This window comes from Catharus ustulatus, chromosome 16, assembly GCF_009819885.2.
Source record: "Catharus ustulatus isolate bCatUst1 chromosome 16, bCatUst1.pri.v2, whole genome shotgun sequence".
Classification (NCBI taxonomy): domain Eukaryota; kingdom Metazoa; phylum Chordata; class Aves; order Passeriformes; family Turdidae; genus Catharus; species Catharus ustulatus.
Window position 1 is genome coordinate 15,704,788 of NC_046236.1, and position 27,944 is coordinate 15,732,731.

The 27,944-nt window shown below is 57.2% G+C and overlaps 3 protein-coding genes and 1 long non-coding RNA gene across 17 annotated transcripts in view; 2 read left to right on the forward strand and 2 right to left on the reverse strand.

Annotated features, from left to right (window-relative positions):
- Positions 1–5,486, forward strand: part of LOC117003863 (Grid2 interacting protein) — a 33,340-nt gene extending 27,854 nt beyond the window's left edge. For 4 of the 7 annotated variants that reach the window (XM_033074211.2, XM_033074209.2, XM_033074210.2 and 1 more), the window contains 4 exons: positions 498–653; positions 1,160–1,246; positions 1,582–1,711; positions 3,292–3,710. In XM_033074211.2, the coding sequence (XP_032930102.1) occupies positions 498–653; positions 1,160–1,246; positions 1,582–1,711; positions 3,292–3,671 (753 nt within the window). In that variant the 3' untranslated portion in view covers positions 3,672–3,710. Of the gene's footprint in view, positions 1–497; positions 654–1,159; positions 1,247–1,581; positions 1,712–3,291; positions 3,711–3,775; positions 3,941–4,330 lie in introns of those variants that run through there. The other 3 variants (XM_033074215.2, XM_033074212.1, XM_033074213.1) reach the window with 1 other exon arrangement.
- LOC117003864 lies at positions 5,149–5,700 on the reverse strand. The gene is made up of 2 exons (XR_004419559.1): positions 5,480–5,700; positions 5,149–5,439 (listed from the first exon to the last, which is right to left on the reverse strand). It is a non-coding gene; the product is annotated as an uncharacterized LOC117003864 (long non-coding RNA).
- Positions 5,701–7,701: 2,001 nt separating this feature from the next.
- SLC5A11 (solute carrier family 5 member 11) lies at positions 7,702–26,913 on the forward strand. Its single transcript, XM_033073798.2, has 16 exons — positions 7,702–9,194; positions 13,152–13,328; positions 13,981–14,052; positions 14,541–14,645; positions 15,174–15,233; positions 15,696–15,800; positions 17,392–17,497; positions 18,520–18,600; positions 18,979–19,184; positions 19,892–20,027; positions 20,330–20,437; positions 20,675–20,825; positions 21,005–21,173; positions 21,256–21,471; positions 24,359–24,485; positions 25,751–26,913. Exons 2-16 carry the CDS (start codon positions 13,197–13,199, stop codon positions 25,963–25,965), a joined length of 1,989 nt encoding a protein of 662 aa, XP_032929689.1. The 5' UTR covers positions 7,702–9,194; positions 13,152–13,196; the 3' UTR covers positions 25,966–26,913.
- The window catches only part of ARHGAP17 (Rho GTPase activating protein 17), a 43,386-nt gene continuing 42,336 nt past the window's right edge, over positions 26,895–27,944 (reverse strand). For 4 of the 8 annotated variants that reach the window (XM_033073797.1, XM_033073790.1, XM_033073789.1 and 1 more), the window contains one exon: positions 26,895–27,803. In XM_033073797.1, the coding sequence (XP_032929688.1) occupies positions 27,673–27,803 (131 nt within the window). In that variant the 3' untranslated portion in view covers positions 26,895–27,672. Of the gene's footprint in view, positions 27,871–27,944 lie in introns of all 8 variants that reach the window. The other 4 variants (XM_033073796.1, XM_033073794.1, XM_033073791.1 and 1 more) reach the window with 3 other exon arrangements.

The following is a 27,944-nucleotide window of genomic DNA, read 5'->3' on the forward strand; positions in this document are numbered from 1 at the left end:
CCTGGGGGATGCTGTGTGTGCCTGTCCCTGGAGCAGGACACACCTGGGGATGCTGTGTGTGCCCTGTCCCTGGAGCAGGACATTCACACCTGGGGATGCTGTGTGTGCCCTGTCCCTGCCAGCAGGACACACCTGGGGGATGCTGTGTGTGCCCTGTCCCTGCCAGAAGGACACACCTGGGGATGCTGTGTGTGCCCTGTCCCTGGAGCAGGACACACCTGGGGCTGGGAGGAGCTGGTGGCACTGGGACAGGGGGTGATGCTCAGTTCCTGAGGGCTCTGGCAGCTCCCGGTGGCCAGTTTAGAACTGCAGAGGCACCACCGTGTTTGCTCCTTTCTGTCGGTGACTTTGCCCAGCTCTGGATTATTTTCTGTTGACAAAGTGACCTGTGGATGTTGGTGTGGAAGTGCCCATCCCGTGGCAGCCCAGCCACCCCAGCCCTGTGTGGGAGGGGTTGTGGCTGCTGGAGATGCTGATCTGCCCTCCCTGTGCCCCAGATGCTGTCGGTGCCCGAGTACAAGATCCGCCTGCGCAGCCTGCACTTCAAGACCACCCTGCAGGAGAAGACCGAGGAGATCAAGGCCAGCTATGAGTGCATCTGCAAAGCCTCCCTAGAGCTGAAAAGCAGCAAGAAGCTGGCAAAGATCCTGGAGGTCAGAGCAGTCCCTTCTCCTTGTATCTCAGCATTCCATGAGCACCCATGGGCAGCCCCAGCCCCGTGGGGTGTCCCAGGTTTGGGCAGCGTTCCAGGCTGGTCCCTGCACACCCCCACACCCCCACACCCCCTGAGGAGGGGTTTTGGGGTCCTGGGATGGGCTGTGCCTGGCACAGAGAGAACCAACTCCAGTGTAATTACTCCATGACCCTCCTGAGATGAGCTGTCCCAAATTGCTGTTAATTCATTTGGTTTTGCTTTAAAAAAAAAAAACATAAAAAAAAGCAGGTGGGACAGATGAGCTCGCTGTGTGCCCAAAGGCATTCACAGATGAGTGATGAAAGTCCTCAGTAGCTCCTGGCCAGTGACCCCACAACCATTCCTAAAGTCCATGGGAACGATGTCTGCACATTAATGGGTGGTGAGCAGAAATTCGGAGTGCTGGGAGGGGGGAGGACACGGGTGCAGGTCCCCAGCCCCTCATCCCTGCTTTCCTCTCTGCAGTTCGTGCTGGCCATGGGGAATTACCTGAACAACGGGCAGCCCAAGACCAGCAAAACAACAGGATTTAAAATCAACTTCCTCACTGAGGTCAGGAGAGGCAGAAGGCACCGAGCTGGGGGCTGCTTGTGTCCAGCAAGGCTGTTCCCATCACAGAGCCCAGGGAGGGGCTGGGTTCATCCACGGGGGAATTCAGAGAGATTCTGCCCAGGGTGGGTGGGAGAAGGTCCTGTGGGACTCCTGAGGGGTGGGGACAGCAGTGCCCTGCAGGAGGGGACATCTCCACACCGCTGCTCTGGGTGTGTGAGGATTCAATGTCCAGTTTAACCATTAACCAGGGGGCTGAGCCAGGAGTGGCCGAGCCCGAGGGTGTGTGAGCCCCCCTCCCTCTGCACGGGGGTCTCACTCCTTCTGCTCTGCTGCAGCTGAACACCACCAAGACTGTCGATGGGAAATCCACCTTCCTGCATATTCTTGCCAAATCCCTCAGCCAACACTTCCCAGAGCTCCTGGGCTTTGCCAAGGATCTCCCGACGGTGCCGCTCGCTGCCAAAGGTAAAGGAGCAGAGGCAGCTGCCAGCCCTGGGTGTCCTCGCACTGCCCCTGGGTTTGGTTTGAGTCTGGGCTCAGCCAGGAGCTGCACAGCCTTGGCAGGAGCAGGATGGGAGCCAGGACCAGTGAGGAATGGTCCTGAGCAAGGGCAGGGTGTTAGGAAGGGACGAGCACAGTGACAGTGAGGTGCCACCCATCCCACGCTGCCACACCAGGCTCTGTCCCCTCCCTGCTTGTTCCCTCCTGGCCTGAAACCGTGATTCCCAATTCTGCAAGTGCAGAGGAGGCCCAGGAGATGGAAGTGCCAGGAGAAGGAGTGCCCAGCCTCTGTCCAGGTGTGCAGGTGCCAGCATTGCACCTGTGAGCACCTTGGGGAGGGGTCACAGCTCAGCCACTGCTGTGTCACCTTGAGTAAGGACCCTGCAGCTCCATTTTCTGCAATAAAAACCAGTCACACTCATGCTGGGGCTGTGCTCCGTGCCCTGGTGCTGGTGGTGTCACAGGAGGCTGCTCAGGTGTGACACAGGACCAGGACTGTGCCCGTCCCTGTGCTGGCACTGCTGGGGAACCTCCAGGGCTGGGGCAGCTCTGGGTGCTCACAGGGACACCGAGGGGGCTGGGGGTGTCCAGGGGAGGGAACAGAGCTGGGAAGGGACTGGAGAATTCCTGAGGGAGCTGGGAGAGGGGTTCAACCTGGAGAAAAAGGGGACTGGGGGGATTTGTGGCTCTGCACAACTCCCTGACAGGAGGGGACAGCCAGGGGGGATTTGGGATCTGCTCCAGGAACAGGGACAGGAGCAGAGGGAACAGCCTCAGGCTGGGCCAGGGCAGGCTCAGGTGGGATTTTAGGGAAAATTCCTTCCTGGAAATGCTGCCCAGGGCAGGGGTGGAGTCCCCATCCCTGGAGGGATTTAAAAGTGCCCATCCTGTGTGGATGTGGCACCTGGGGACAGTGCTTGGGTTAGTGGTGGCTTTGGCAGTGCTGGGGAAACATTTGGGCTGGATGAGCTCAGAGGGCTTTCCCAGCCTAAATGATTGCACGATTCTGTGATTTTTAAATGATGCATTGAATCTCTGCAGAGCACAATTCCCCTTACACACCATCCCCTGCTGTTTGTGAGCAATTCCCTTGGGAATTGGTGCTACAGTGGATAAATAAAGGAGCAAATTCCGGCCTGGAGCTGTAAATTTCCACTTGAGGAAGGTCTGTACCTGGAGCCTTCCCAGCTGGAATTTGTATCTGGCCTAACTCAAATAACCCTTTCATCACTGGAGGCTCCCAGCTGCCCAAAGTCCTGCTGTCCTGTGTCCCTCCTGTCCCCTCCCAGGTCCCTGGCTGTCCATCCCCATGTCCTGTGTGTGCTCCTTGTCCTGTCCCAGGCTCCTTCTGACCCTCCTGGCTTCTCTAGGTGTGAGCAGCAGGATCTCCTGGTGCCCTGCTGCTCCCAGGACAGTGTGGGCAGAGCAGTGAGGACAGACAGACTGACCCTGACCCACGGCCACGCTCCTCACCCTCCCTGTGCCCCGGGAACAAACCCAGCCCTGCGTGTCCCAGCCCTGCTGACCCTGCTCTTGTCCTGCAGTGAACCAGAGGACACTGACAGCTGACCTGAAGGACCTGCACAGCACGGTGAGTGACATCCAGAAGGCGTGTCACAGCATGCCAGCCAGCGCCGAGGACAGGTTTGCCATTGTCATGACCGTATCCTTCTGGGAGAGGGGACACCCCTCCAGGGACACCCTGGGGGCTCCTTGCACAGCCAGGAGTGGCTGGCACTGCCTCAGCCCTGCCAGGGTGGGGAGCAGGTTTGGTGGTGGCACAGGGGATGTGCTGGCACGTCTGTCCTTGTCACTTGTGCTGTTGGGGACAGCTGAGCCCCGTGTGCCAGCACCTCCCCACGTGCCTGTGCAGCAGCTCCTGCTGCCAGCTGGGCTGGACCCCAGCCATTTGATAAGGGCTTGATAAGGGGGTGATAAGGGCTTGATAAGGGCTTGATAAGGGGGTGATAAGGGGTGCTGATCCCCACCTGCACGGAGCAGCTCTTTGTCCTTAAGCCCCTTGCTCAGTCCTTCCTGGAGAGCGCCCAGCCTGCCATGCGCTCCCTGGATGACCTGCAGCACAAGGCCATGGAGGAGTTCAGCAAGGTGCTGTCCTTCTTTGGGGAAGACTCGAAAATGACAACTTCTGAAGCCTTCTTTGGCATTTTTGCAGAGTTCATGAGCAAGTTTGAGGTGAGTTGGGCCTTCCCAAGGCAGGTGTCTCCTGTGAGGGGGGTGTGTTATTTGTGTGTGAGCTGGGGAGCAGGATGGGGTTTTGTGAGCAAGAGGCAATTTTTTCTAATGCTGATAAGATGCAATCAGCTGGCCAGGGTGGGACACTGAGGAGCACAGGCCCCAAGGGAGAGGGATGCATTTATTCCTAGAATCCTGGGATGGTTTGGGTTGGAAGGGACCTTAAAGATCACCCCATGTTCCTCCCTCTGCCACGGGCAGGGACAGCTCCCACTATCCCAGGGTGCTCCAGCTTGGTGTGGGACATTTCCAGGGATGCAGGGGCAGCCAGAGCTGCTCTGGGCACCCTGAGCTCAGCAGCTGAGCCCTGCCTCCCTCTCTGTCCCACAGCGGGCTCTCAGTGACGTGCAGGTGGGCGAGAGCCAGCGCAGCCCCAGGATGACCTCCCCCCTCGCCTGGTGACAGCCTGTGGCCACCTGAGGTGCGACAATTCCTTGCCAACAAAGTGCAATTTGCTCCTGTCCAGTCTGGTTGTAAATACGCTGCTGCCACCTGCTACCAGCCAGCAGAGTCACGGACAGAGGGGTCGGGGCAGGTGGACGCTGAGGAGGCACCGCAGGTGACAGAGGTGACACGAGGGTGACACGAGGATAAACCCTGCCCTGGTCCTGGCACAGCTTCCCTAGCACCCTGCATTTCCAGGGGATCACTGTGCCGAGGCTTTGGCATCCATCTGGTAAAACCCCACCATTCCCAAACTGCTGTCAGGGGCAGCAGCAGCTGCTGGAGACCTTCCCCACCCCCCCACAGCCACTGCCCCGGCCTGGGGGGCTCTGCCCAGGCAGCCTTGGGCTGGGGACAGCCCAGCCACCATCCCTGGGACTCCAGGGCAGCTCAGCAGGGACGGGAGTGTGGGGGGATGAGCAGGAGGGCGGCCACCTCCAGCTGCTCTGGGACCCTGAGGATGCTGCTGAGTCCCCTCCAGTCCCTGTCCCAGCCCTGGGGCAGAGCAGGTGGGGCTGGAGCTGCACCTGGCCTGAGGTCACAGTGCAGCAGAGATCCCTGGAGGGGAGCTGGGAGCTCCAGTTCCCTTCCACTGCCAGCCAGGGGCAAGGGGAAGCAGCAGGACCCTCCTGGCACATCCATCCAAGGATGGCTCTGGTCTGATCCCTCCCAGCTCCCGGGTCCTTCCTGGCTGCCAGCTCTGCTCAAAGCTGGGCCAGAGGCTCTTCCCAGGAGCATAGCACCATCAGCACAGGGCTGGAACTGGCCCTGAGTGTTCTGCTGCCTCCTTGCAAAGCACAGCATCCCTGAGAGCCTGAAAACGAGCAGGAGTCCTCTGCAGCCCCAAGTGCTGCTCCAGGGCACGGCAGCCAGTGGGAAACGCATCCCCTGCCCTGCTGCAGGCTGCAAGGCTGAGTCCCCTCACTGCAGGAGCAGTTCTCTCATCCAGGGAACTCCACAAGTGTCTGTGGCCACCTCCAGATGTGCACACTCACCTTTCAACATGCACATTCACCTCCAGATGTGCACACCGACCTCCAGATGTGCATGCTCACCTTTCAACATGCACACTCAACTCCTGATACCCACACTCATCTCCTGATTTCCACACCCACTTTTTACCCTTCCACACCCACATGCACATCCCTCTCTCCCCAAGGCCTGGCTGTCTCCCAGCTGCCTGGATCCCCCTGTGCAGCCCCAGGTTTGGAGGTTCAGCATTCCCAGGGATGGAGGTTCAGCATTCCCAGGTTTGGAGGTTCAGCATTCTCTGGGATGCAGGTTTAGCATTCCCAGGGATGGAGGTTCAGTATTCCCAGGTTTGGAAGTTCAGCATTCTCGGGGATGGAGGTTCAGCATTCCCAGGTTTGGAGTTCAGCATTCCCAGGGCTGCAGGTTCAGCAATCCCAGGGCTGCAGGTTCAGCATTCCCAGGTTTGGAGTTTCAGCAATCCCAGGGATGGAGGTTCAGCATTCCCGGGGTTAGAGGTTCAGCATTCCCAGGGATGGAGGTTCAGTATTCCCAGGGATGGAGGTTCAGCAATCCCAGGGATGCAGGTGCAGCATTCCCAGGTTTGGAGTTTCAGCAATCCCAGGGCTGCAGGTTCAGCATTCCCGGGGCAGTGTGTGCTCCTGCAGGGTTCTCTGGAGCTCAGCCCCACCGGAGCTCAGCCCCACCTGGAGCTCAGCCCCACCGGAGCTCAGCCTCCCCGTGCTTTGTGAGCATCCCCTCGGTCCCAGCGCTGCCGCTCCCCGCCCGCCGCCGCACCCTGGAGCAAACCGCAGGTCCCTGCTCAGCCAACGCCAGAGCCAGGGCTCGTCCCGCAGCCTCCGCTGGGGGACACCATCACCGACCGGTGCATTATTCATGGCAGACCTTACGACCCTCCAATCTCCGGGTTTTGGTATTTTTTTAAACCCCGCTGTAGAAAGTGAAGTATATTTTCACAAGTGTTCTCCGTTTATACAGCTTTAAGTGCCAGGTAGTGGTAGCCTTGTGTTCCCAGAGGTCCAGGGCAGGGCCACGCTCCCTCTGCTCCTCTTTCCCTTTTGAATGTTGCACACTGCATTCCGTTGGGTTTTTTTTTTTCTTTTTTTTTTTAAATATATCCAATATTTAAACTACCAGAGGTTCTTTTGAAACTGTCTGACAGAAGATGCTGTACATAGATTTTGCTACATGTTGTAACTTTCTGAAATAGTTAGAACTCCAATCCCTTTGGTATTTTTATGTGAATATTTTCAGAGCCAGAACTTCTGGTGATATGATTTGATAATGGGACGATGTATATTCACAGTTCAGTCTCTACCCAATGCCTATGTGCTATTCCTAAAATAAAGCTACTGCCTTCTGCCTCCTGCCTGCACAGCCCTCTGTCTTCTGTCCAGAACTGCTGCTGGTGATGGTGTGAGGAATTCTGCATCTGGCACATCTGTTCCTATTGACCCCCAGCAGCTGCAGGGTCCCACCTGGCTGGGCTGGGGCTGGCATGAAGAACCTTCCTGCACCACAGCATCCAGGCTGGAGGCACCAAAATGAGCAGCAAATTCTTAAAATAGTACGGATTTTTAACTCCAGCCTTCAGAAGAAAACATTTGGTGAACTGTATGAACCAGTGAATTGTTTCCCTCTGAAGAAGAATTCTTGGCTGAGGCTGAGTTTGTGTCCCGGGGCGATTTCTGTGCCGTGACGCTCGGAGCAGACGGGGAGCAGCTCCCATCAGGTGCTGTGGCTCAGCTGGGTCCCGGCAGGCTGGGCCAGCTCCGTGCAGAGCCACCAGTGTCCCTGGCTGGGCACGTGCCTGTCCCTCCCTGCAGCCCTGAGCACCTGCAGGATCCCAGGGATGCGCTCCAGGGAGCGCCAGGCTGGATTAGGTGACCTCCAGCGCTCCTGAAATTCCATCTGAAGTGCTCAGACTCCTCCTGCCCCATGCAGCAGCCCCAGGGAGCGGCTCAGTGTGGCTGTCACAGCTCCACAGCCTGGGCTGGGCCCGTTCCCAGCAGGGAATGATGTCCCAGAGCTGCATTCAGCACGTCCCACACTCCTCTCCACACCATTCCCTGCACACTCCTGCTCCCCTGGGCTCTGGTAGCTTTTTTACAGGCGTGAGGTAATTCCTGCACCTTTGAGCATCACACAGATTTCCTGCATCAGCCCTGACCATGGGATCATCCTCCCAGGGAAGGAAAGAGCAGCTGAGGCAGTGCAGGGAATGCAGCCCTGGCTGCTCCTGCTCCACTCCCATCCTCTGACACACCAGGAAATGGGATCCCTGAAAATCCCACACTGCATCCCAAACCTCAGATGGTTTAGGGATTTCATTCTCTCCTGCAAGAGACAGAGGAAAAAAGATCTGAGAGAGGAAATGAGCAGCTTGAGCACACTCAGGGTGGATCACATTTGTATCAGGCACCTCCAAGGCCAAGTGGAACCCCAGGGGAACCCTCCCTCTGAGTTCCCTGATTGTGGTTTGAAGGGTCACCGTCTGTAATTGTTCTCCAGGTGCTGTTAAAGGTGCCAAAGGGACACAGAAAGATCTCAGCTTCAGGCTGGAGGGGCTGTAAATTGGGGGGAAGGTGGCACCAAGACCTGGAGCTGCATTTGCAGTCCTTGAGGATTCACCTTTAGGAAGATTTGGGGTTTCCAAATCATAGCAGAGCACATTAACACATCTCCAATTGCAAGATTCAAAGAGCTGTGACTGGGAAACAATGAGATGAAATACAGACACTGGGTTTTCCATGGAATCATCAAGTTTGCACTGCAAGGGACTTTGAACATCATCCAACCCTTACCCTGCCATGGGCAGGGACATCTTCCACTGTCCCAGGTTGTTCCAAGCCCCATCCAGCCTGGCCTTGGACACTTGCAGGGATGGCACAGCCACAGCTTCTGTGGGGACTCTGTGCCTCCCCACCCTTCCAGGGAAGAATTTGTTCCCAATATCCCAGTGAACCCTGCCCCTGGCAGGTTAAAACTCATGCTCAGCAGCACCTACAGCAAAATCCCTGCTGGTAACCTCCAGGCTGGGACACGAATTAGGCTGTGAGATCACAGTGCCCATTGTCCATCCACTGCCCCCAGCAAGGGCTGCTCAGTGGTGCTGCTGGGGGTCTGTGCACCCCAATTCAGGGATTTATGAGCTGCCTCCTGTCCCTCCCTGTGCTGTGAGGTCCCTGTTCAGCATCCCTCTCTGTGTGTTTTGGCCCTGATGGTCTGTCAGGGTTTTCAGACAGGTGATGCTGAAGACAAAGCTCCAGCCCCGTTCCCAGAGAGGGACTCGGCTCTGGGATTAACCTCCAGCCTGAGCAGTGAGTTACAAATCCCAGCCCACGGATGGATCCTGCGCTCTGCGAGGCTCAGGCACAAACACGGAGACAGGGCTGGCTGTCAGCTCCTCCCTGTGCCACGGGCTGTCAGCTCCAGAGGACATCAGCCCGGATTTTTTATTGTTCTGTGTCCCTTGTATCGCCGCACAGATTGCTTAAGAGAATGGCACTCCGTGGAGTTTGACCCGGGAGCCCTGATAGTGAAAATAATGCACTGCTCACCAGAGCCACGGGAGACCAAAAGAGTAACTTCGGTCAATTAGTTTAACTTTGACTATAAATATTCCTTCTCATTCCTTGTGACCCTGTTAACAGCTCCGCTGGCAAACCCCGATTCTCTGGCAATATTTAAGCTGCCTGTCAGTTGGCAGAGCCCTGCTGGTGCCCGGCGCGGGGAGCAGAATAAGACCCAGCTGAGCGCAGTAAGTTCCCTTTCAGCTTCTACCTCGAGTCGGGAGCTCCGGCGGGTTCGGGGCTCTGCCCGGCGAGCCGTGGCGGCTGGAGGAGGTGGATGGAGCTGGGGATGCTTTGGAAAGCCCCTCGAGGAGGGGTTTGGAAGCGCCGGGGTGCTGGAGAGCCACGTGCGCCCCCGGCGCTGCTGATACCCGGCCGGCTCCGGCGGCTTCATTCCCATGCCACGGATGTTCCTTCCTCACAATCTCTGGCGAGGAAAGCGCCGCCGCCTGTGCCAGGCACCGGGGGACAGCGGGCTGTGAGCTGAATGCACAAAACGGGCAAAATTTCCACTGGGCCACGGCGGAGTTGGGATCTGGGGGAATTTGCGGCGTTTTCCTGTCCCGGAGCGGCACCTGCGGCACAGCGGGGATGGCCCGGGCAGGGCAGGGCAGGGTCCGGAGCTGCCCTCGCTCTGCGGGGCACGGCGGGGGTGCAGAGCTTTCGGGAGGGACAGACAGACTGACAGACACTGCAGAGCCCGCACAGCTTCGGGACAGACAGACAGACAGACACTGCAGAGCCCGCACGGCTTCGGGAGGGACAGACAGACTGACAGACAGACACTGCAGAGCCCGCACAGCTTCGGGACAGACAGACACTGCAGAGCCCGCACACCTTGGGAGGGACAGACAGACTGACAGACAGACAGTGCAGAGCCCGCACACCTTCGGGAGGGACAGACAGACTGACAGACACTGCTGAGCCCGCACAGCTTCGGGACAGACAGACAGACACTGCAGAGCCCGCACACCTTCGGGAGGGACAGACAGACACTGCAGAGCCCGCACACCTTCGGGAGGGACAGACAGACACTGCAGAGCCCGCACACCTTCGGGAGGGACAGACAGACAGACACTGCAGAGCCCGCACACCTTCGGGAGGGACAGACAGACAGTGCAGAGCCTGCACATCTTCGGGAGGGACAGACAGACTGACAGACACTGCAGCCTGCACACCTTCGGGGGGACAGACAGACTGACAGACAGACAGTGCAGCCCGTACACCTTCGGGAGGGACAGACAGACACTGCAGAGCCCGCACAGCTTCGGGACAGACGGACAGACAGACAGTGCAGCCTGCACACCTTCAGGACAGACAGACAGACACTGTGCCGGTCCCTGTCCCACGCTGTGACCCCGGCCAGACCCGGGTGATCCCTGCGGGTCCCTCCCAGCGCAGGAGATTCCCCGATCCTTTGATCCTGTGATTCTGTAATCCTGTGATTCCCTGATGATTCCCTGATGATTCCCTGATGATTCCCTGATGATTCCCTGATGATTCCCTGGTCCTGTGATTCCCCTATGATTCCCTGATCCTGTTATTCTGTAATCCTGTAATTCCCTGATCCTGTGATCCCGTGGCCCTGTGATTCCCCGATGATTCCCCGATGATTCCCCGATTCCCCGATCCCGTGGCCCTGCCCCTGGGCCCTGCCGAGGGAAGTGTCCCGGGCTGGGAAGGAGCAGCGGTGCCAGGGGAAGTCGGAGGTGTGGGAGCAGGGTCAGCAGCTCCCCCAGGCTGACATACCAAACCCTGTTTGTCCTTTCCGAGTTCGGGGTTCAGCGTGCCAACACAAACTCGGCAGCAGCCAAGACACATCATCCCTTTAAGAGGTGAGATAGCAGCGGTCTGGTCCTCAGTGCCCTGCATCCCGGCCAGGAGGGATCCAGGGGGATTGTAAATCATGGAAAAGGCTGTGCTGAGATCCTGAGTGTCCCCAGCCCCAGCCTGGTGCTGGCACCCCTGCCCTCAAGCACCCCACGGCTCTCTCTGTGTTGGGCTGGAGCTGTAGGGTCACAGAGAGCTCCCAGCTGTGGGAAGGAGGTGCTGGGATGGTTCCTCCACTGGAACTCCTGATTTCTGGGGAAATGATGAGCCCAGCGGTGCTGCAGGACACGGGGCAGGCTTTGCCATCCCAGCCCCTCCAGCCTGGCTCATCCCCGCGGTGCCAGCAGGGGCTGTCACACTCGGGGTGAGTCCCCAGGCCAGGTGAGCTGAGGGCAGGCTCAGGTGCAGCTCCACACCTGCACAGAGGTGGTGTGAAAGCCGTGGGACAGGGTCAGGCTCAGGTACAGCTCCACACCTGCACAGAGGTGGTGTGAGAGCCGTGGGACTGGGTCAGGCTCAGCTGGAGCTCCACACCTGCACAGAGGTGGTGTGAAAGCCGTGGGACTGGGTCAGGCTCAGCTGGAGCTCCACACCTGCACAGAGGTGTTGTGAGCCGTGGGACAGGGTCAGGCTCAGCTGGAGCTCCACACCCGCACAGAGATGTTGTGAAAGCCGTGGGACAGGGTCAGGCTCAGGTACAGCTCCACACCCGCACAGAGGTGTTGTGAGCCATGGGACAGGGTCAGGCTCAGGTACAGCTCCACACCCGCACAGAGATGTTGTGAGCTGTGGGACAGGGTCAGGCTCAGGTACAGCTCCACACCTGCACAGAGGTGTTGTGAGCCGTGGGACAGGGTCAGGCTCAGGTACAGCTCCACACCTGCACAGAGGTGTTGTGAAAGCCGTGGGACAGGGTCAGGCTCGGCTGGAGCTCCACACCTGCACAGAGGTGTTGTGAAAGCCGTGGGACAGAGTTAGGCTCAGCTGGAGCTCCACACCTGCACGGAGGTGTTGTGAAAGCCGTGGGACAGGGACAGGGTCAGGTACAGCTCCACACCTGCACAGAGGTGGTGTGAAAGCCGTGGGACAGGGTCAGGCTCAGCTGCAGCTCCACACCCGCACAGAGGTGTTGTGAAAGCCGTGGGACAGGGACAGGCTCAGGTACAGCTCCACACCTGCACAGAGATGTTGTGAAAGCCGTGGGACTGGGTCAGGCTCAGCTGGAGCTCCACAACCGCACAGAGGTGGTGTGAAAGCCGTGGGATCGGGGCTGCCCCCGCAGCTCGGAGGAAGAACTCGTCCGACCGCTTGTGTCCGTGCCTGTGTCCCTGCACCTCGCCACACCTCACGGCAGGGCCAGCCCTATAAGTGTCCCCTTCTAAGGGCAGCAGGGGCCACAGGAGCCGGCCAGACGGGCAGGACAGGGAGCAGCAGGCACCTGGCACAGGTGTGTGACAGCGGGGCCGTGCCAGGCTGTGCTGCTCCTCTCGGGACCGTCCTCGGCTGAGCAGGGTAAGAGGAACATCCCAAACCTGCTCTGTGCAGCTCTGAGGGTTCTCTAGGGACCACAGCTGAGCCAGGCACTGCCTGAGGTGGCCTCAGCTGCCCCTCACCTCCTGTCCTGCTCTCGAAGTGTGGCTGAGCTGAGGGAAGGAGAACGTGGGAAGGAGCTGCATTAATTCCAACCCACCCAACCTCCCTGTCTGGGTTTTGTCCTGCCCTCCTGCCAAGGGGCAGCTCCAGGGAGCCCTTGCAGGGATGCTGCAGTGATGCCACACCTCACCATCAGGTGTTTCTGGAGGAGAAAAGGGGTTTTTATATTCCTTGGTGACAGTCTCTGTTCTTGATAAGGAGCAGGGGCAACTGTCCCTGGCTGGGGGAGACCCAAGTGCTCTGCTCAGGAGGCAGAGGAGGAAAATGCCAGCCCTGCTGGGGCTATCCATGTGCCATCACATTCTGCTGGCCTGTGGGGGACACGTTTGTGCCAGCAGCTCCTCACTGGGGCCAGTCCCTGGCACCCCCAGGCTGCAGCCCCAGCTCTGCCCCTTCCCTCTGCCTGTCCCAGCTGTTCCCACCTTCTCTCTAATGCCCCCATTTCTCACTGGGTAGAAAATCTCACCTTTCCCCCAGCCTGCCTGCTGGCAGCACCTCCCCACCACAGCAAGGGAGTCGTGGAGGAGGGGAGAGCACAGAGCCAGGAGCCTTCCCCAGGGCTCCTCAGGAGCCTTCCCCAGGGCTCCCCAGCAGCCTGGAGCCCTCCAGGAGCAGTGCCCAGCTGGCTGGGCTGTCCCTGGCCATTCCCCATCCTTCCACAGGTATATGCACCAGCACACAGGGGTGCTCAGCCCTCCCAGGAAGCCATGGATGCCACCAGCCTGCCCCCAGCCTCTGTGACCCCCTCGTGGGATGTGTTCCCCCAGCAGGGGCTGGAGCCCGTGGACATCGCCGTGCTGGTTCTCTATTTCCTCTTTGTCCTCGCCGTGGGGCTCTGGGTGAGCAGACTTAAAAACTTCTCGTGTGCTTTAAATGGAATTGAGCTGCTTTTCACTGGGCTCAGCAGGTGGAGGGGGAGCTCACGGGTCTCAGCTTGGGAAGTGTCCCCAGTGTCCCTGGGGAGGGCTGGCCAAGCTTTTGAGAGCCCTGCTGAGGAAGAGGCTAACAATGATGTTTTGTTCATCCAGGAAGGAATTGCTGTCCTATAAATCACCTGTGCTTGTCCACAGGGGTCCTGACAGCAGATTCCTTACATTTTTAGCATTGTCTGTGTATAATTAAGGCAGAAGGACATCCTTTGTGACAGCAGAGGGGAGCAGCCGCTCCCTTTGGATGGGTGCACAACTCCCAGGGTGCTGCATGGATCATCTCTGGGGAAGGGGAGCCCATGAGCAATGCCCAGCACTCCTCCTGAGCACTCCTAAACCCCAGGGATCCCACAGCTCATGTCCAAAGCCGCTTCCCTTCCTCCCTGACCCGTTTGCTGTCACACAGAACATCCCACCAGGAACTCCAGCATGGAGAGCTCTGCATGCAGCTCAGGGCACATCCAGCATTTCCAAACAGCAAAGATCCCTCAGGGGACAGCTCAGGGTCCCTGCTGGAGCCCCGGGGTGCAGCCCTGAGCCTGTCCCCTCTCTGTGCCCGCAGTCCATGTGGAAGACGCAGCGCAGCACGGTCAAGGGCTATTTCCTCGCCGGGGGACAGATGGTCTGGTGGCCTGTGAGTACCCAGGGCTGCCCTGCCCATGCTGGCAAACGCTTCTCCAAACGGGAATAAACAGAAGTTTGTGTTTTGCCAGCTTCACATTGGCTTTTATTCCCCAGATTTGAGAGTGCAAGGTGAGGCCCAGCCCAATGGATCACCAAACCTGGAGATTCTGGAGATTTCCAGAATTCCCCTGGGAGTCACAGCCTGTGCTGGCTGGGGTCTCCTCTGGGCTGGGCTGGTCCCTCAGTGGGTGCTGATGCCAGAATCCAACATTTCCTCCTGTTCCCCCTTCTGTGCCCACCCACAAGAGCCTGGCTGCTTTGGAGTCAGGATGGTCCCGAAAAAATTGGCAGTGAATGGTGAAAGAGGCTGGAGAGAGGTGCCAAGGTCACTGAACCTGGGGGGAAAAGAAGATAATAGAGGCTGACAAGGATTTCACATGTGGGGGAACAGCTGAGAACAATGTTCCAGGGCCAGAGCTGATTTCTGCCTTTCCCCAGGTGGGCGCATCCCTGTTTGCCAGCAACGTGGGCAGCGGGCACTTCATCGGCCTGGCAGGCTCGGGAGCTGCCTCGGGCATCGCTGCCACAGCCTACGAGTGGAATGTGAGTGCGGCATTCCCGGCTGGAGCCTGCCCTGCCCTGCGGGGAAACCAGGGCAGCGCCGGAGCTCCGGAGCTCGGGATCCACATCCTGCTGCTGGCACCCTGTATCCCCATCCCATCCCGACCCCGTTATCCCATCCCAGCCCCGCCATCCCCATCCCATCCCATCCCGACCCCGCTCTCCCCATCCCGACCCCGCCATCCTCATCCCGACCCCGCCATCCTCATCCCGACCCCGCCATCCCCATCCCCATCCCGACCCCGCCATCCCATCCCCATCCCGACCCCGTTATCCCCGTCCCGACCCCGTTATCCCCGTCCCGACCCCGCCATCCCCATCCCAACCCCGTTATCCCATCCCAACCCCATTATCCCATCCCAACCTCATTATCCCCATCCCAACCCCCCCATCCCAATCCCGTTATCCCATCCCAACCCTGCCATCCCTATCCCAACCCCGTTATCCCATCCCCACTCCCATCCCATTCCCAATCCCATCCCCTGCTCTGACCCTCCCTTCCCTTCGCAGGGGATGTTCTGTGTCTTGGTGCTGGCCTGGCTCTTCCTGCCCATCTACATCGCCTCGGGGGTAGGTGCGGGCTGTGTGCCCGGGCTGCTGCGGGATCCCGGCCCTGAGCTGGGACAGAGCTAAAGGAGTAAAGCTGGGATTAATTAAAACCCTTCCCAGGATTCACCTTGGGCAGTGCCAGAGCCTGGCCAGGGCTACACCCAGGATGGACTCTGAGTCACGAGTTCTCACACTTTTATCAGTTTTGGGGTTCATTGTCCAATTCCAGCTCCAGGCTCTGCAGTCCCACCCTCCCAGATTCTCTCCTCAATTCCCTATTTGCACTTTTTGGGGCTGAAGCTGGAAAATAATTGTTTCATGTGACTGTGAGGAGAACTTGATATGGAGTTCAGAGGTCTACACTAATGCAGTACAGAACCCAAAAAATATCAAAGTTAAAATATAAGGCATCATCATCAGAGCCAAATCCCAGCCTGGAATGACCCAGGGACTGTCCCCCTTCCCTCCTCTGTCTCTCCACAGGTCACAACCATGCCCGAGTATTTGCAGAGACGTTTTGGAGGTAAAAGAATTCAGATATTCCTGGCCATTCTCTACTTGTTCATCTACATCTTCACCAAAATATCTGTAAGTAGAGAAAAAAAAAAAGGGGGAATGGATTGGATTTAATTCATTTTGGAAATGTGAGTGGCTCTTCTTGCATGAGCACAGAAGGGTTTGTGATCAAAACTCCCAAGGAACAGAGACTGCTTTGGTTTTTTGTTTGAGTAGCTTCTGTTTTTTGCTCAGTTAGCACCTGGATGTTTGTTAGAGCAGGAGGGAAAGCTCGTGTCAGTGTGCAGGGGCTCTGAGGGTGGATGTGGTGGTTGTTGGGTTTTGCACACCCCTGGCAGCTCCCCAGTTTCTCCCCTTTGCACATTTATTGTCTGTGCAGACACCAGGGGCTGTCACGGCAGGATGGAGGAGCTGGGACGGGGTTAGAAGAAAAATCCTCATTCCTTTATTGCACCTGTTAGAATAAATAACTGAATCAAGCCTTGCACAACAGCTGGGTGGCTGTTCATTAACTGCCAGCCCGGGCACAGACCCGTGAAAACACGGACAGACAAACAGACAGATCCCTGCTGGATGTTCCTGTGCAGGGCAGGGTGGGACGTGGGGTCTGACCCTGCCTCAACCTCCCCAAACTTCTGCCAAAGGCTTGGAGTGCCAGGACACAGGGGATGGGATCCCAGAGCTGCAGGGCAGGGATGGATGGGCAGGAATTGTGAGAGGGATGTGAGGCACAGGGTGTGTGGCTGGATCCCTGGGAATGTCCCAGGCCAGGCTGGGCAGGGCTTGGAGCAGCCTGGGACAGTGGAATTGTCCCTGCCATGGCAGGGGTGGGAATGGGACGGGATTTGATGTCCCTGCCATGCCAGGGGTGGGAATGGGATGGGATTTGATGTCCCTGCCATCCCAACCCACTCCAGGGCTGGAGGAAATGGATGCAGCCCCAGGGTTCAGATGGCAGCGATGGGGAAGGCTCAGCTCCCCTGGGTTACAGTGACATTGGAGGGGACCTGAGCTCCTGTGCTCAGGATTTACACCCGAGTGTTTTACACCTGAGTGTTTTACATCTGACTGTTTTACACCCAGGTGTTTTACACATCCCTGTCCCCCCTGGAGCTGTCCTGGAGCTCTCTGAACCCGCTGCATTTTCACGTAGCTGCAGAGCTGGTTGGGCAGGGCAGGGCCCAGCCCTGGGGACACTTTTCCTGCTGGTCACCCTGTCCCCTGCGGCAGGGACAATTCCCTGGGAGCAGGGGCTGTGGCAGCCCAGGAGCTGGGGAGGGGGAGGTTTGCAGGGCAGATTCCCCAGTCCCTGCCCAGCTCCCCCACCCTGGGGCTTGCAAAGAGAAACTCAGTGTCCCCTGTCCTGTGACAGCCCTGTCACCCCTGCTGTCACCGCTGTGACCACAGTGAACTGGCTCAAGGATGGTGCTGGCCCAGCTGGGGCTGCAGGGGGATGGACTGGGGGGGACTGGGGGGCTGTGTCCAGAGCAGGCTGGTCCCAGTAAGGGGGTGCACACTGGGAGGGGCTGGGTGGGGCTGTCACTGTCCTGCAGGGTGTCACTCTGCTGTCACCCTGCTGTCACCGTGCTCTCCTGTGCTGTCCTGCAGGGTGTCACTGTGCTGTCACTGTGCTGTCACCCTGCTCTCCTGTGCTGTCCTGCAGGTGGACATGTACGCCGGGGCTCTGTTCATCCAGCAGGCTCTGCACTGGGACCTGTACATCGCTGTGGCCGGGCTGCTGGCCATCACTGCCGTGTACACCGTGGCTGGTGCGTGCTGGGGACACACCGGGGCTGGCCCTGTCACTGTCCCTGACCCTGTCACTGTCCCTGACCCTGTCATTGACCCTGACCCTGTCATTGACCCTGACCCTGCCCCAGACCCTGTCACTGCTCTGCACTGACCCTGCCCCAGACCCTGTCACTGACCCTGTCCCTGCCCCTGCCCCTTCCCCTGACCCTGCCCATGCCCTGCCCAGTCACTGAGACACCCAAGTGTCCCATCCCAGGACATTGGGGTTTGGAGCTCCCTGGGACACTGGGAGGTGTCTCTGCCATGGCAGGGGTGGCACTGGGTGGGCTTTAAGGTCCCTTCCAACCCAAACCATCCCATCTTTCATGCCATGCACGGTGTCCTGCCTCCCAGCAGCCTGGTTTGCTGTGAGTAGGGATATTGGGTGGGGAAGCAGTTCCAAACTCACCTTTTCAGAAATAATTGCCAGGTGAGAGTGAGTGAGCCCTGCTCAGAGGCCACCCCAGGTGGGTGCAGCCAGCTCTGCCTCGAGGAGAAGCTCTGGCAAGGCGTTTCCAGGGCACATTTTCCCCTTTCCCGGAGCTCTCCGGAGGTGTGAGGGATTTGCACCACAATGAGCCGTGTAATGCGGAAAGACTCCAGGCTTGGATGCCCTTTCAGGGCTTAGGAGTGGCCAGATGGAAAACAGCCACCCAGAAATCCCAAACAAATAAAGGTTATTCCTTTCCCACTGCTCACCCCAGTGATGTCAAATCCCAACCCCTTTTTTTTTTCTCCTTTTTCAGCTCGGGCTTTTAGAGCTTTTCCATGTATTTCCCGTAGAATTACTTCTGGTTTTGGCTTACAGTGACAAAATGGTGACTCATGATGACTCAAATCCTGAGGAATTCCAAAGTGTCATTGGCCACAGCTCCCCCCAGCACGGACAGAGCTCCCCAGGCTCAGCTCAGTCTGTGCTGCTGGGCAGAACCTGTGCAAAGCGTGAAGTGCAGGGACAGAACGAGCCCAGCTCACCACTCTGTGCTCTCTGCCCTCCCAGGTGGCCTGGCAGCTGTGATCTACACCGATGCCCTGCAGACCCTCATCATGCTCGTCGGGGCCCTGTCCCTCATGGTCTTCAGTGAGTGTTCTCCTGGGGGTGACAGAACCCTCATCAAGTTAAATATCGGGGAGAAATCCTTCCCTGGCAGGGTGGGCACAGCCCAGAGCAGCTGGGGCTGCCCCTGGATCCCTGCAGTGTCCAAGGCTAGGCTGGGACAGTGGGAGGTGTCCCTGCCATGGCACTGGGTGACCTTTAAGGTCCTTCCACCCCAAACCACGCCAGGATCCTGTGATTGCACAGCTCCTGCAGTGCCTGCTCCTCCCCAGCCCGGTGTGAGAACCAGGAGCTGCTGATTTTGGAGGAAATCCCTTGTGGAGCATCACCCACAGTGACCCCAGACTGGACTCAGAGTCCTGACCTGGGGGTGCAGTAACAGCTTCTCATGCCCCATTCCAGGTTTTATTGAAGTTGGTGGCCTTGAAGGTTTACAGGCCAAATACTTTGATGCCATTCCCAGCACCCGCAGGGAGAACAGCAGCTGTGGCCTGCCCAGGGAAGACGCTTTCCACATTTTCCGAGACCCTGTGAGCTCCGACCTGCCCTGGCCAGGAGTCTTGGTGGGAATGACCATCCCATCCCTGTGGTACTGGTGCACAGATCAGGTGGGTCTCAGCCTCTTCCTGTGCTTGGTTTAATCCAGTTGTCAGCCTGGGGGTTGTGACCTCACCTGGACTGATTTTCTCAGTAAAAAAAAATCAGTAAAATCTTGTTTTACCATCAGTAATATCAGAGGGTTAAGTGCTAAAGAAGGAAAACCTGATATGCACATAGTAATCATCTGCGTGGAAAAAGGGGTAAGAATGTGTTCGTGTGTTAATCCCAGTCTATAAAGAAGTCTTTTGTTTGTTTGCTTTTTAACTTAATCCTTTAATTCCTCCTGAACCACCTGTGAAATTCTTCTGGCTCCCATCTCTCCCAGTGACCCCTCAGAGGCAGAGACCTGAACCCTAAAACCCCTCCTGCTGCTCCAGCCGTGCTTCCTTGCTCTCTTATTTAGCTCTGCCCGTCTCAGGCTCTGTCCTGCTCCTTGGCCAGGCTCCTCCACAGGCTCAGGGAATTCCCCAGTGCAGGAGGAAAGGAAAATCCTGGGCAGGGGTAGGTGAGGGTCAGGCCCTGCAGCACAGTGTCCTGCCAGGCTCAGGGCAGTGCCTGTGCTCCTGAAAGGAGCCAGGATCCAAAGCAACAACCCCAGAGCTCTGTGATCACCCTCTGAGACCTCCAGAGTTCAGTGGAGATCAAAGTCGGGGTGGCTCCATCCCAGCCAGCTCCTGCTGCTGGCAGCCAACCAAACCCATTCCTTCATTCCTAGGTCATTGTTCAGAGGTCCCTCGCTGCCAAAAACCTCTCCCACGCCAAAGGAGGCTCCTTGATGACCTCCTACTTGAAGATTTTGCCCCTCTTTATGATGGTAATGCCAGGCATGATCAGCCGGGTTCTGTTCCCAGGTAAGTGCTGAGGGAGAGATCTCTGTTCCCCCTCTGCCTGTGCCAACTCCTCCCAGCTGGAGAAGCCTTTCCTGAGTAAATCAAGAGGTTCCAATGCATCAAACGCCCAACACGTGAAGCAATTTTATTCCAGTGAGGAGCTGGAGGATGCAGAACCTCCCAGGGCAGCCCCAGCCACCCCTGTGTCACTGCTGGAATCCCCCCAAGCTCTGCAGAATTCCCCTTAGAAAGCAGTTTCCACCATTCAGCACTGGTGTGCTGTGGCTGGCAATGCTGCCTCTCACTCCCCTCTCCTGTTTCAGATCTGGTGGCTTGTGCAGACCCGGAAATCTGCAGAAAGATCTGTGGCAACCCCTCTGGCTGCTCTGATATCGCTTATCCCAAGCTGGTGTTGGAGCTCCTGCCTGTGGGTAAGAGCCTGGTGAGGTCCTGGCCCTGCTGGGGCTGGCATGAGGCAGCCACAGGTGTTGGGAGGGAATTTCAGAGAGGAAGATCACCTGGATCTGTCATTTAGTGGGGTCTGTGTGGGACAAACACCATCACCGGGGCTAAAACCGGTTTTAAGTCTGTTCCAGCCCAGAGAAGAGCTCGGGGCCATCCTGCCACGGAGGGATCCTCAGGGTGGCTCTGCCTGTCCTTGTTGCCAGGACTCAGGGGCCTGATGATGTCAGTGATGATCGCAGCCCTCATGTCCTCCCTGACCTCCATCTTCAACAGCTCCAGCACCATCTTCACCATGGACCTGTGGAAGCACCTCCGGCCCCGCTGCTCCGAGTGGGAGCTGATGATCGTGGGCAGGTGGGGAGAACTGGGATGAGCTGGATCAGAGCCAGGTGCCAGACACACATCTGGGCACAGCTGCTGAGGTGACACCACCCTGCACAGGCTCGGGCAGGGCTGCAGAGGAGCTGCAGGGCTGTGGGACAGCCTTGGCTGGTGGGAACAGGGGCTCACCTGAGGGTTCTTTGTCACTGCAGGGTGTTCGTGCTGCTGCTCACCGTGGTGTCCATCCTGTGGATCCCCCTGGTGCAGGCTGGCCAGGGAGGGCAGCTCTTCATCTACATCCAGTCCATCAGCTCCTACCTGCAGCCGCCCGTGGCCATGGTGTTCATCCTGGGCTGCTTCTGGAGGAGAGCCAACGAGAAGGTGCCGGCCCTGCAGGTGTGGAAACAGCCCTGCAGCGTGCCTGGGAGCCCTCAGCCCCAATTCCCTCCTTCCTTCCCTCTAGGGAGCCTTCTGGGGGCTGCTGCTGGGGCTGCTGCTGGGGGTGCTGCGCCTGGTGCTGGATTTCGTCTTCCCCGAGCCGCGCTGCGGAGAGCCCGACAGCCGGCCCGCCGTGCTCAAGTACATGCACTACCTCTACTTCTCCATGCTGCTGGGGGCCACCACCACCCTCACCGTGCTGCTGGTCAGCCTGGCCACCGAGCCCCCGGCCCCCCAAATGGTGTGTGACCTCCTTGTGCCTGTGACCCCTCTGTGCTTGTCCCTGTGACCCCCTTGTGCCTGTGACCCCCTGTGCCTGTGACCCTGTGATCCTTGTGCCCCTGACCCCCTGTGCTTGTCCCTGTGACCCCCTGTGCTTGTGACCCCCCTGTGCTTGTGACCCCCCTGTGCCCATGACTCCCTTGTGCTTGTGTCTGTGCCCCTGACCCCCCTGCTGCTTGTGCCTGTGACCCCCTGATCCTTGTGCCCCTGACCTCCTGCTCCTTGTGACCCCCCTGTGCTTGTCCCTGTGACCCCCTTGTGCTTGTGCCCCCTGCTCCCTGTGACCCCCCTTGTGCCTGTGACCCCCCTGCTCCTTGTGCCTCTAACCCCCTGCTCCTTGTGCCTGTGACCCCCTGTGCTTGTGACCCCCCTGTTCCCTATGACCCCCCTGTGACCCTCCCTGCTCCCTGTGACCCCCTGACCCCCTGTGCTTGTTCCCGTGACCCCCCTGTTCCCGTGACCCCCTTGTGCTTGTGCCCCCTCCTCCTTGTGCCTGTGACCCCCTAATCCTTGTGCCCATGACCTCCTGATCCTTGTGCTGGTGACCCCCCTGTGCTTGTCCCTGTGACCCCCTTGTGCCTGTGACCCCCCTGCTCCTTGTGCTGGTCACCCCCCTGTGCCCCTGACCCCCTGTGCCCATGACCCCTCTGTGCTTGTGCCTGTGACCCCCCTGTGCCCGTGACCCCCTGTGCTTGTGTCTGTGCCCCTGACCCCCCTGCTCCTTGTGCTTGTGACCCCTTGTGCCCGTGACCCCCCTGTGACCCTCCCTGCTCCCCCTGACCCCCTGTGCTTGTCCCTGTGACCCCCCTGTTCCCGTGACCCCCTTGTGCTTGTGCCCCCTGCTCCTTGTGCCTGTGACCCCCTGTGCTTGTGACCCCCCTGTTCCCTATGACCCCCCTGTGACCCTCCCTGCTCCCTGTGACCCCCTGACCCCCTGTGCTTGTGCCTGTGACCCCCCTGTGCTTTTCCCTGTGACCCCCCTGTGCTTGTGCCCTCTGTTCCCTGTGACCACCCTGTGCTTTTCCCTGTGACCCCTCCTGCTCCCTGTGACCCCCCTGTGCCCCTGACCCCCCTGTCCTTGTGCCCATGACCCCCCTGTGCCCTGTTCCCTGTGATCCCCCTGTCCTTGTGACCCTCTGATCCCCGTGACCCCCTGTTCCCTCTGATCCCCGTGTTCCCTCTGCCCTAAACACTTTCCAGGATTCCCCAGGTTGCTCCTCCCAGGCAGAAATGAGCTGGAGGCGCCAGGCTCTGCTCAGGTCAAGGCTCTGCTCAGTGCAAGGCTCTGCTCAGTGAAATGCCCTGCTCAGTGCAAGGCTCTGCTCACTCTGGATTTCTGGTCACACCTGTAGCACTGAGCCCTCCTCTGCTCCAGCCCTTTTGCTGCTGTTTCTGGTTTGGGGCCCATAAATCCCACCCTGGTCAGCAGTAGATTCTGCCAAGAGCTGTTGATAAGTTCCAGCATGTGTTTCATCCATGACAAATTAGCATTTTTCCCTCTATTTTCCGAGAAATTCCAGCTTCTGGGTCATCTTTACCGACTCTCTTAGTAATTTAGTGAGGAAACAATTTTCCTGTCAGAAAAGACAAACCCAGCCCAGGGAGCACCTCCACTCTGAGCAGGTTTGACTTCCAGGGGCTGTGCTGGTGTGAGGCTCAGGGGGGCTCTGAGAGCAGAGCAGGGCAGGGGGTTCAGGGCTCTCCCTTCCTTTGCTGTGAGCCAGGGCTGGCCCTGAGCTCAGAGATGCCTGGAGGGGTGTGATCAGAGCCCTCTCTGTAACAGCTTTTCCTCATCTCCAACCTGAACCCTGCCAGCTTTGTGTGCTGCTCATCCCTCTCTATCCACACTGCCATTGAGAACATCCCCCCATGATGATATTTTAGATATTTGAAGGAAAATCCCCTATTCCCCACTTGTCTCTTCTCTCAGCTCCCCCACTTCCAGCCAGCCCTCCCTGGCCACAATTTCTGTTCATTTTGCTGTCAGTCTGTGCCAGGCTGGGTCCCACACTGAGCACAGACCTTACAGCCCCATCCTGCTGGGTGCAGGACAAGGAGCTGCAGCATCCCAGAACCCCCAGAGCTGCTGCCCAGCCCAGCAGGATGATTTTCCCTGCAGCTCCCATCACAGCAGGGTGATTTTCCTGCAGCTCCCAGCCCAGCAGGGTGATTTTCCTGCAGCTCCCAGCCCAGCAGGGTGATTTTCCTGCAGCTCCCATCCCAGCAGGGTGATTTTCCTGCAGCTCCCAGCCCTGCAGGGTGATTTTCCTGCAGCTCCCATCACAGCAGGGTGATTTTCCTGCAGCCCCCAGCCCAGCAGGGTGATTTCCCTGCAGCTCCCAGCCCAGCAGGGTGATTTTCCTGCAGCTCCCATCCCAGCAGGGTGATTTTCCTGCAGCTCCCAGCCCAGCAGGGTGATTTTCCTGCAGCTCCCATCCCAGCAGGGTGATTTTCCCGCAGCTCCCATCCCAGCAGGGTGATTTTCCTGCAGCTCCCAGCCCAGCAGGGTGATTTTCCTGCAGCTCCCAGCTCAGCAGGGTGATTTCCCTGCAGCTCCCAGCCCAGCAGGGTGATTTTCCTGCAGCTCCCAGCCCAGCAGGGTGATTTTCCTGCAGCCCCCAGCCCAGCAGGGTGATTTTCCTGCAGCTCCCAGCCCAGCAGGGTGATTTTCTTGCAGCTCCCAGCCCAGCAGGGTGATTTTCCTGCAGCCCCCAGCCCAGCAGGGTGATTTTCCTGCAGCTCCCAGCCCAGCAGGGTGATTTTCCTGCAGCTCCCAGCCCAGCAGGGTGATTTTCCTGCAGCTCCCATCACAGCAGTTTCCTCACCAGCACTGTTGCTGCCCCCAGGTCAGCAGGCTCACCTGGTTCACCCGAGGGGATCCTGTCCCCAAGCAGGAGCTGCCAGCCAAGGACACGGCCACGCTGCAGCTGGAGCTGAGCCCCGCTGCTGAAACCCCTTCTGATGGAGCCAAAGGTGAGAGTGACCCCACAGCCCCCAGATCCTGCAGGAAAGGAGTGTCAGAGCTCCTTCCTCTGCACTTCTGGAGCTTCAGGGTGTGCTCAAAGAGTTGTGGAATTGAAGAAAAAGGGTTTTAGGTTTGGTTTATGGTGGGTTTTAGGTTTGGTTTATTGCAGATTTTAGGTTTGTTTTGTCACAGGTTTTAGGTTTGGTTCATGGTGGGGTTTAGGTTTGGTTTATCAAGGGTTTTAGGTTGGGTTTATTGTGGGGTTTAGATTTGGTTTGTCGTGGGTTTTAGGTTTGGTTTATGGCAGGTTTTAGGTTTGGTTTGTCGTGGGTTTTAGGTTTGGTTTATGGCAGGTTTTAGGTTTGGTTTATGGCGGGTTTTAGGTTTGGTTTATGGTGGGTTTTAGGTTTGGTTTATGGTGGGTTTTAGGTTTGGTTTATGGCAGGTTTTAGGTTTGGTTTATGGCAGGTTTTAGGTTTGGTTTATGGCAGGTTTTAGGTTTGGTTTATGGCAGATTTTAGGTTTGGTTTATGGCAGGTTTTAGGTTTGGTTTATGGCAGATTTTAGGTTTGGTTTATGGCAGATTTTAGGTTTGGTTTATGGCAGATTTTAGGTTTGGTTTATTGCAGATTTTAGGTTTGGTTTATCATGGGGTTTAGATTTGGTTTGTCCTGGGTTTTAGGTTTGGTTTATCATGGATTTTAGGTTTGGTTTATTGCAGGTTTTAGGTTTGGTTTATCGTGGGGTTTAGATTTGGTTTGACATGGCTTTTAGGTTTGGTTTGTCCTGGGTTTTGGGTTTGGTTTGTTGTGGGTTCTAAGTCTGGTTTATCATTACCATGGCTTGAGATGCTGCAAGAGCAGAACCTGAGCTCAGAGCTCCGAGTATGGAGATGTAGATAATTTTTAAAGTTTTTTATATTTATATTTGGATTATTGTTGTTTATATTAGAGGAGTTTTTTTGTTTGGTTTGTTTGATGGTAGCATATGTTTTATAGCTATGGATAATTTGAGAAATACTGTTCATGGTTAGATTGAGTGTTTGGTTTTGTGTTTATTTATAGGCAGTGTTTTTGTTTTGATGATTTGAGGCATTACGAGTTTATTGAGTTAGGAATATTTTTGTGTTATTAATTTATTTTTTACATTTTTATTTGTGTAGTTCATTTGTCTGTTGTTGGAGGAGGCAGAGAGCACTTTGGTGCTGCTGCCCCACACCAGGAGCTCTCCTGGCACCTCTGGCTCACCCTCCCTCCCTCCCTGCTCGTTCCAGGTGCAGCTGAGGCCAAGGGCAGCTCCAAGCTGCTGAGCACCCTGCTGTGGCTGTGTGGGATGGAGCACAGGCAGGAGGCTGCAGAGCCCCTGCCCAAAGCTGAGCCCCCACCTGTGGCTTCCCTGGAGGAAAAACCCCTGGTGAAACACGTCCTGAACATCAACCTGCTGCTGTGTGTGTGTGCTGGCATCTTCCTCTGGGCTTACTTTGCATAGCCAGCCCCCAGAGCAACAACTAATCCTAATTGGTGTAAATATTAATGAGTAGCAGAGGGTTAATGTAATTCTTAATGCTTTCTACATTTTATTTCTTTATTTAAGACATTTTAAAGGCATAATATTTTCCTTGTTTCTAATGGGGGCCTGGCACTGTCAGACCCCACCTGGCACCAACCAGCTGAGGAAGGTTGGTTTGGTTATTTTAAATATTTAATTTTGCTCTTTGGCCTTAGAGCACTGCCTGGAATTCAGGAAGCCTGGATTCTCTTCCTATTTATGCCTCTATAACCAGCTGTGAGCACTTGGGTCCCCTTTAGTTCAGCTCCTCTGGCCCTGAGTGACCCCAGGGACCCCTTCAGCTCCTTCCCTGAGCAGTGAGTGCTGATGGCCTGAGTTACCAGCCTTGGCACTGCAATGCCAACACCAACACCAGCAGAGAGTGTGGAACCTGTCCCAACCCTGCCCCAAAAGGCACCTGAAGGACCTAAAGCAGCCCAAGCCAGCACCAGTGCCAGGGCAGAGGTTCCCAGAACTCATTAAATCCTGCAGGGTCCCAGCAAACCTCACCCAGAGCTGGGTGTGCAGGCACTGACTGCAGGAACAGCTGGAAAGCTGCAGAAAATATCTTTGTTAAATAACAAAAAGGGAGCTGGAGCTTGGGGATCCCTCCTGAGCATGTGAAACCCTGGGGGAGAGAGGCACTGCACAGCCTGGGGGACAAACAGCAGAATCAGTCCCAGGACTGGAGTCTGTGCCTCATCAAACTGGATTTAGAGTTACAAGGATTTGTTACAGGGCTGGGGTGACAGAGGAATTCCCACAGTGCTCCCACTGAAGTCCTCAAGATAAAACCAAGCTACACAGTCCAGGGGATCACTCTGACCTTCAGGACCCAGTGGAAGCAACAAAACTAGAATAAAGATGCCTTAAGTTGACAAAAAACAATCTTTAATTTTATAAATGTTCACTCAACTGCTGAACCCAAACAGCTGTTTCAAAGTTCTTTCAAAACTCAACCGTTTTCAACAAAAGCACAAACCCCATTTCCAGGTTTCCTGGTCAAACAGTTGCCAGTTGCACATGAACAAAGCAGGTTAATACAAATAACTATGAAATCAGGGTAAGTACTGATCCTAAGTAGCAATGAAATGATTAAAGAGACAGGAACAGTCCTTCAAGGCACTGGGTGCATCCACAGTTCCACAGGGTGACTGAGAACCAGCAGTCACCACCAGCACTGGGGCAGGGGTTTGGTTCAGGGCTTGAGGGGGGCTTGGAGCAGCTCCTGGAACGGGCTAAGAACTACAGAGAGCCTCGGGGGTGCTGAGAGGGATTACTGCCCTATACAGACATGCACTTAAATAACTAATGTTCTGCTGCTGATCCTGCTGGCATTCCTGCTGACACCACTGTACCAGCACTGACCATGCCTCCCAGGCCAGCTCCTGCAGGAATTCCTTCCCTCCTTCCAGCCAAGAGTGTGAAACCGTTGTGCAGACCCAGATCATTCAACTTCTTCAGCGGGCGCCAGCGGAGCTTGGGCTGGGTTTTTGGAGAGGTCTCCTCCAAGCTCAGCCAGGCTGGAGATGAGTGAGCCCACGAGGCTGAGGTGCCAGCTGTGGACAGCTGTGGGCAGCTGTGGCAGGCTGCCAGAAGAAGCTGTTCCCTGTAGGTCTGGTTGTGCCGGGAGGGGAGGCAGGGCGGTCACAGCGCCGTGCTCTCCGTGTCGGTGTCCATGTCCAGCAGGACGTGGTTGTGCAGCTCTCTGCCCGCTGCCTCTGCAGGAAGCTCTGGAGGAGGGGTTGCAAGTGGTTCTGGAATACTGGAATTAGAGTCTGCACAAAAAGGAACAGCGAGTTTAGCAGCTGTTCGCTCATTCACACGGCAATTCCTGGGCACTGCCTTAGAGAAGGGAAAGCAAAGATCAACGAGGGCTCCTGGCCAGAGCTGTGGGCACACAGGGCTGAGAGCTGAGC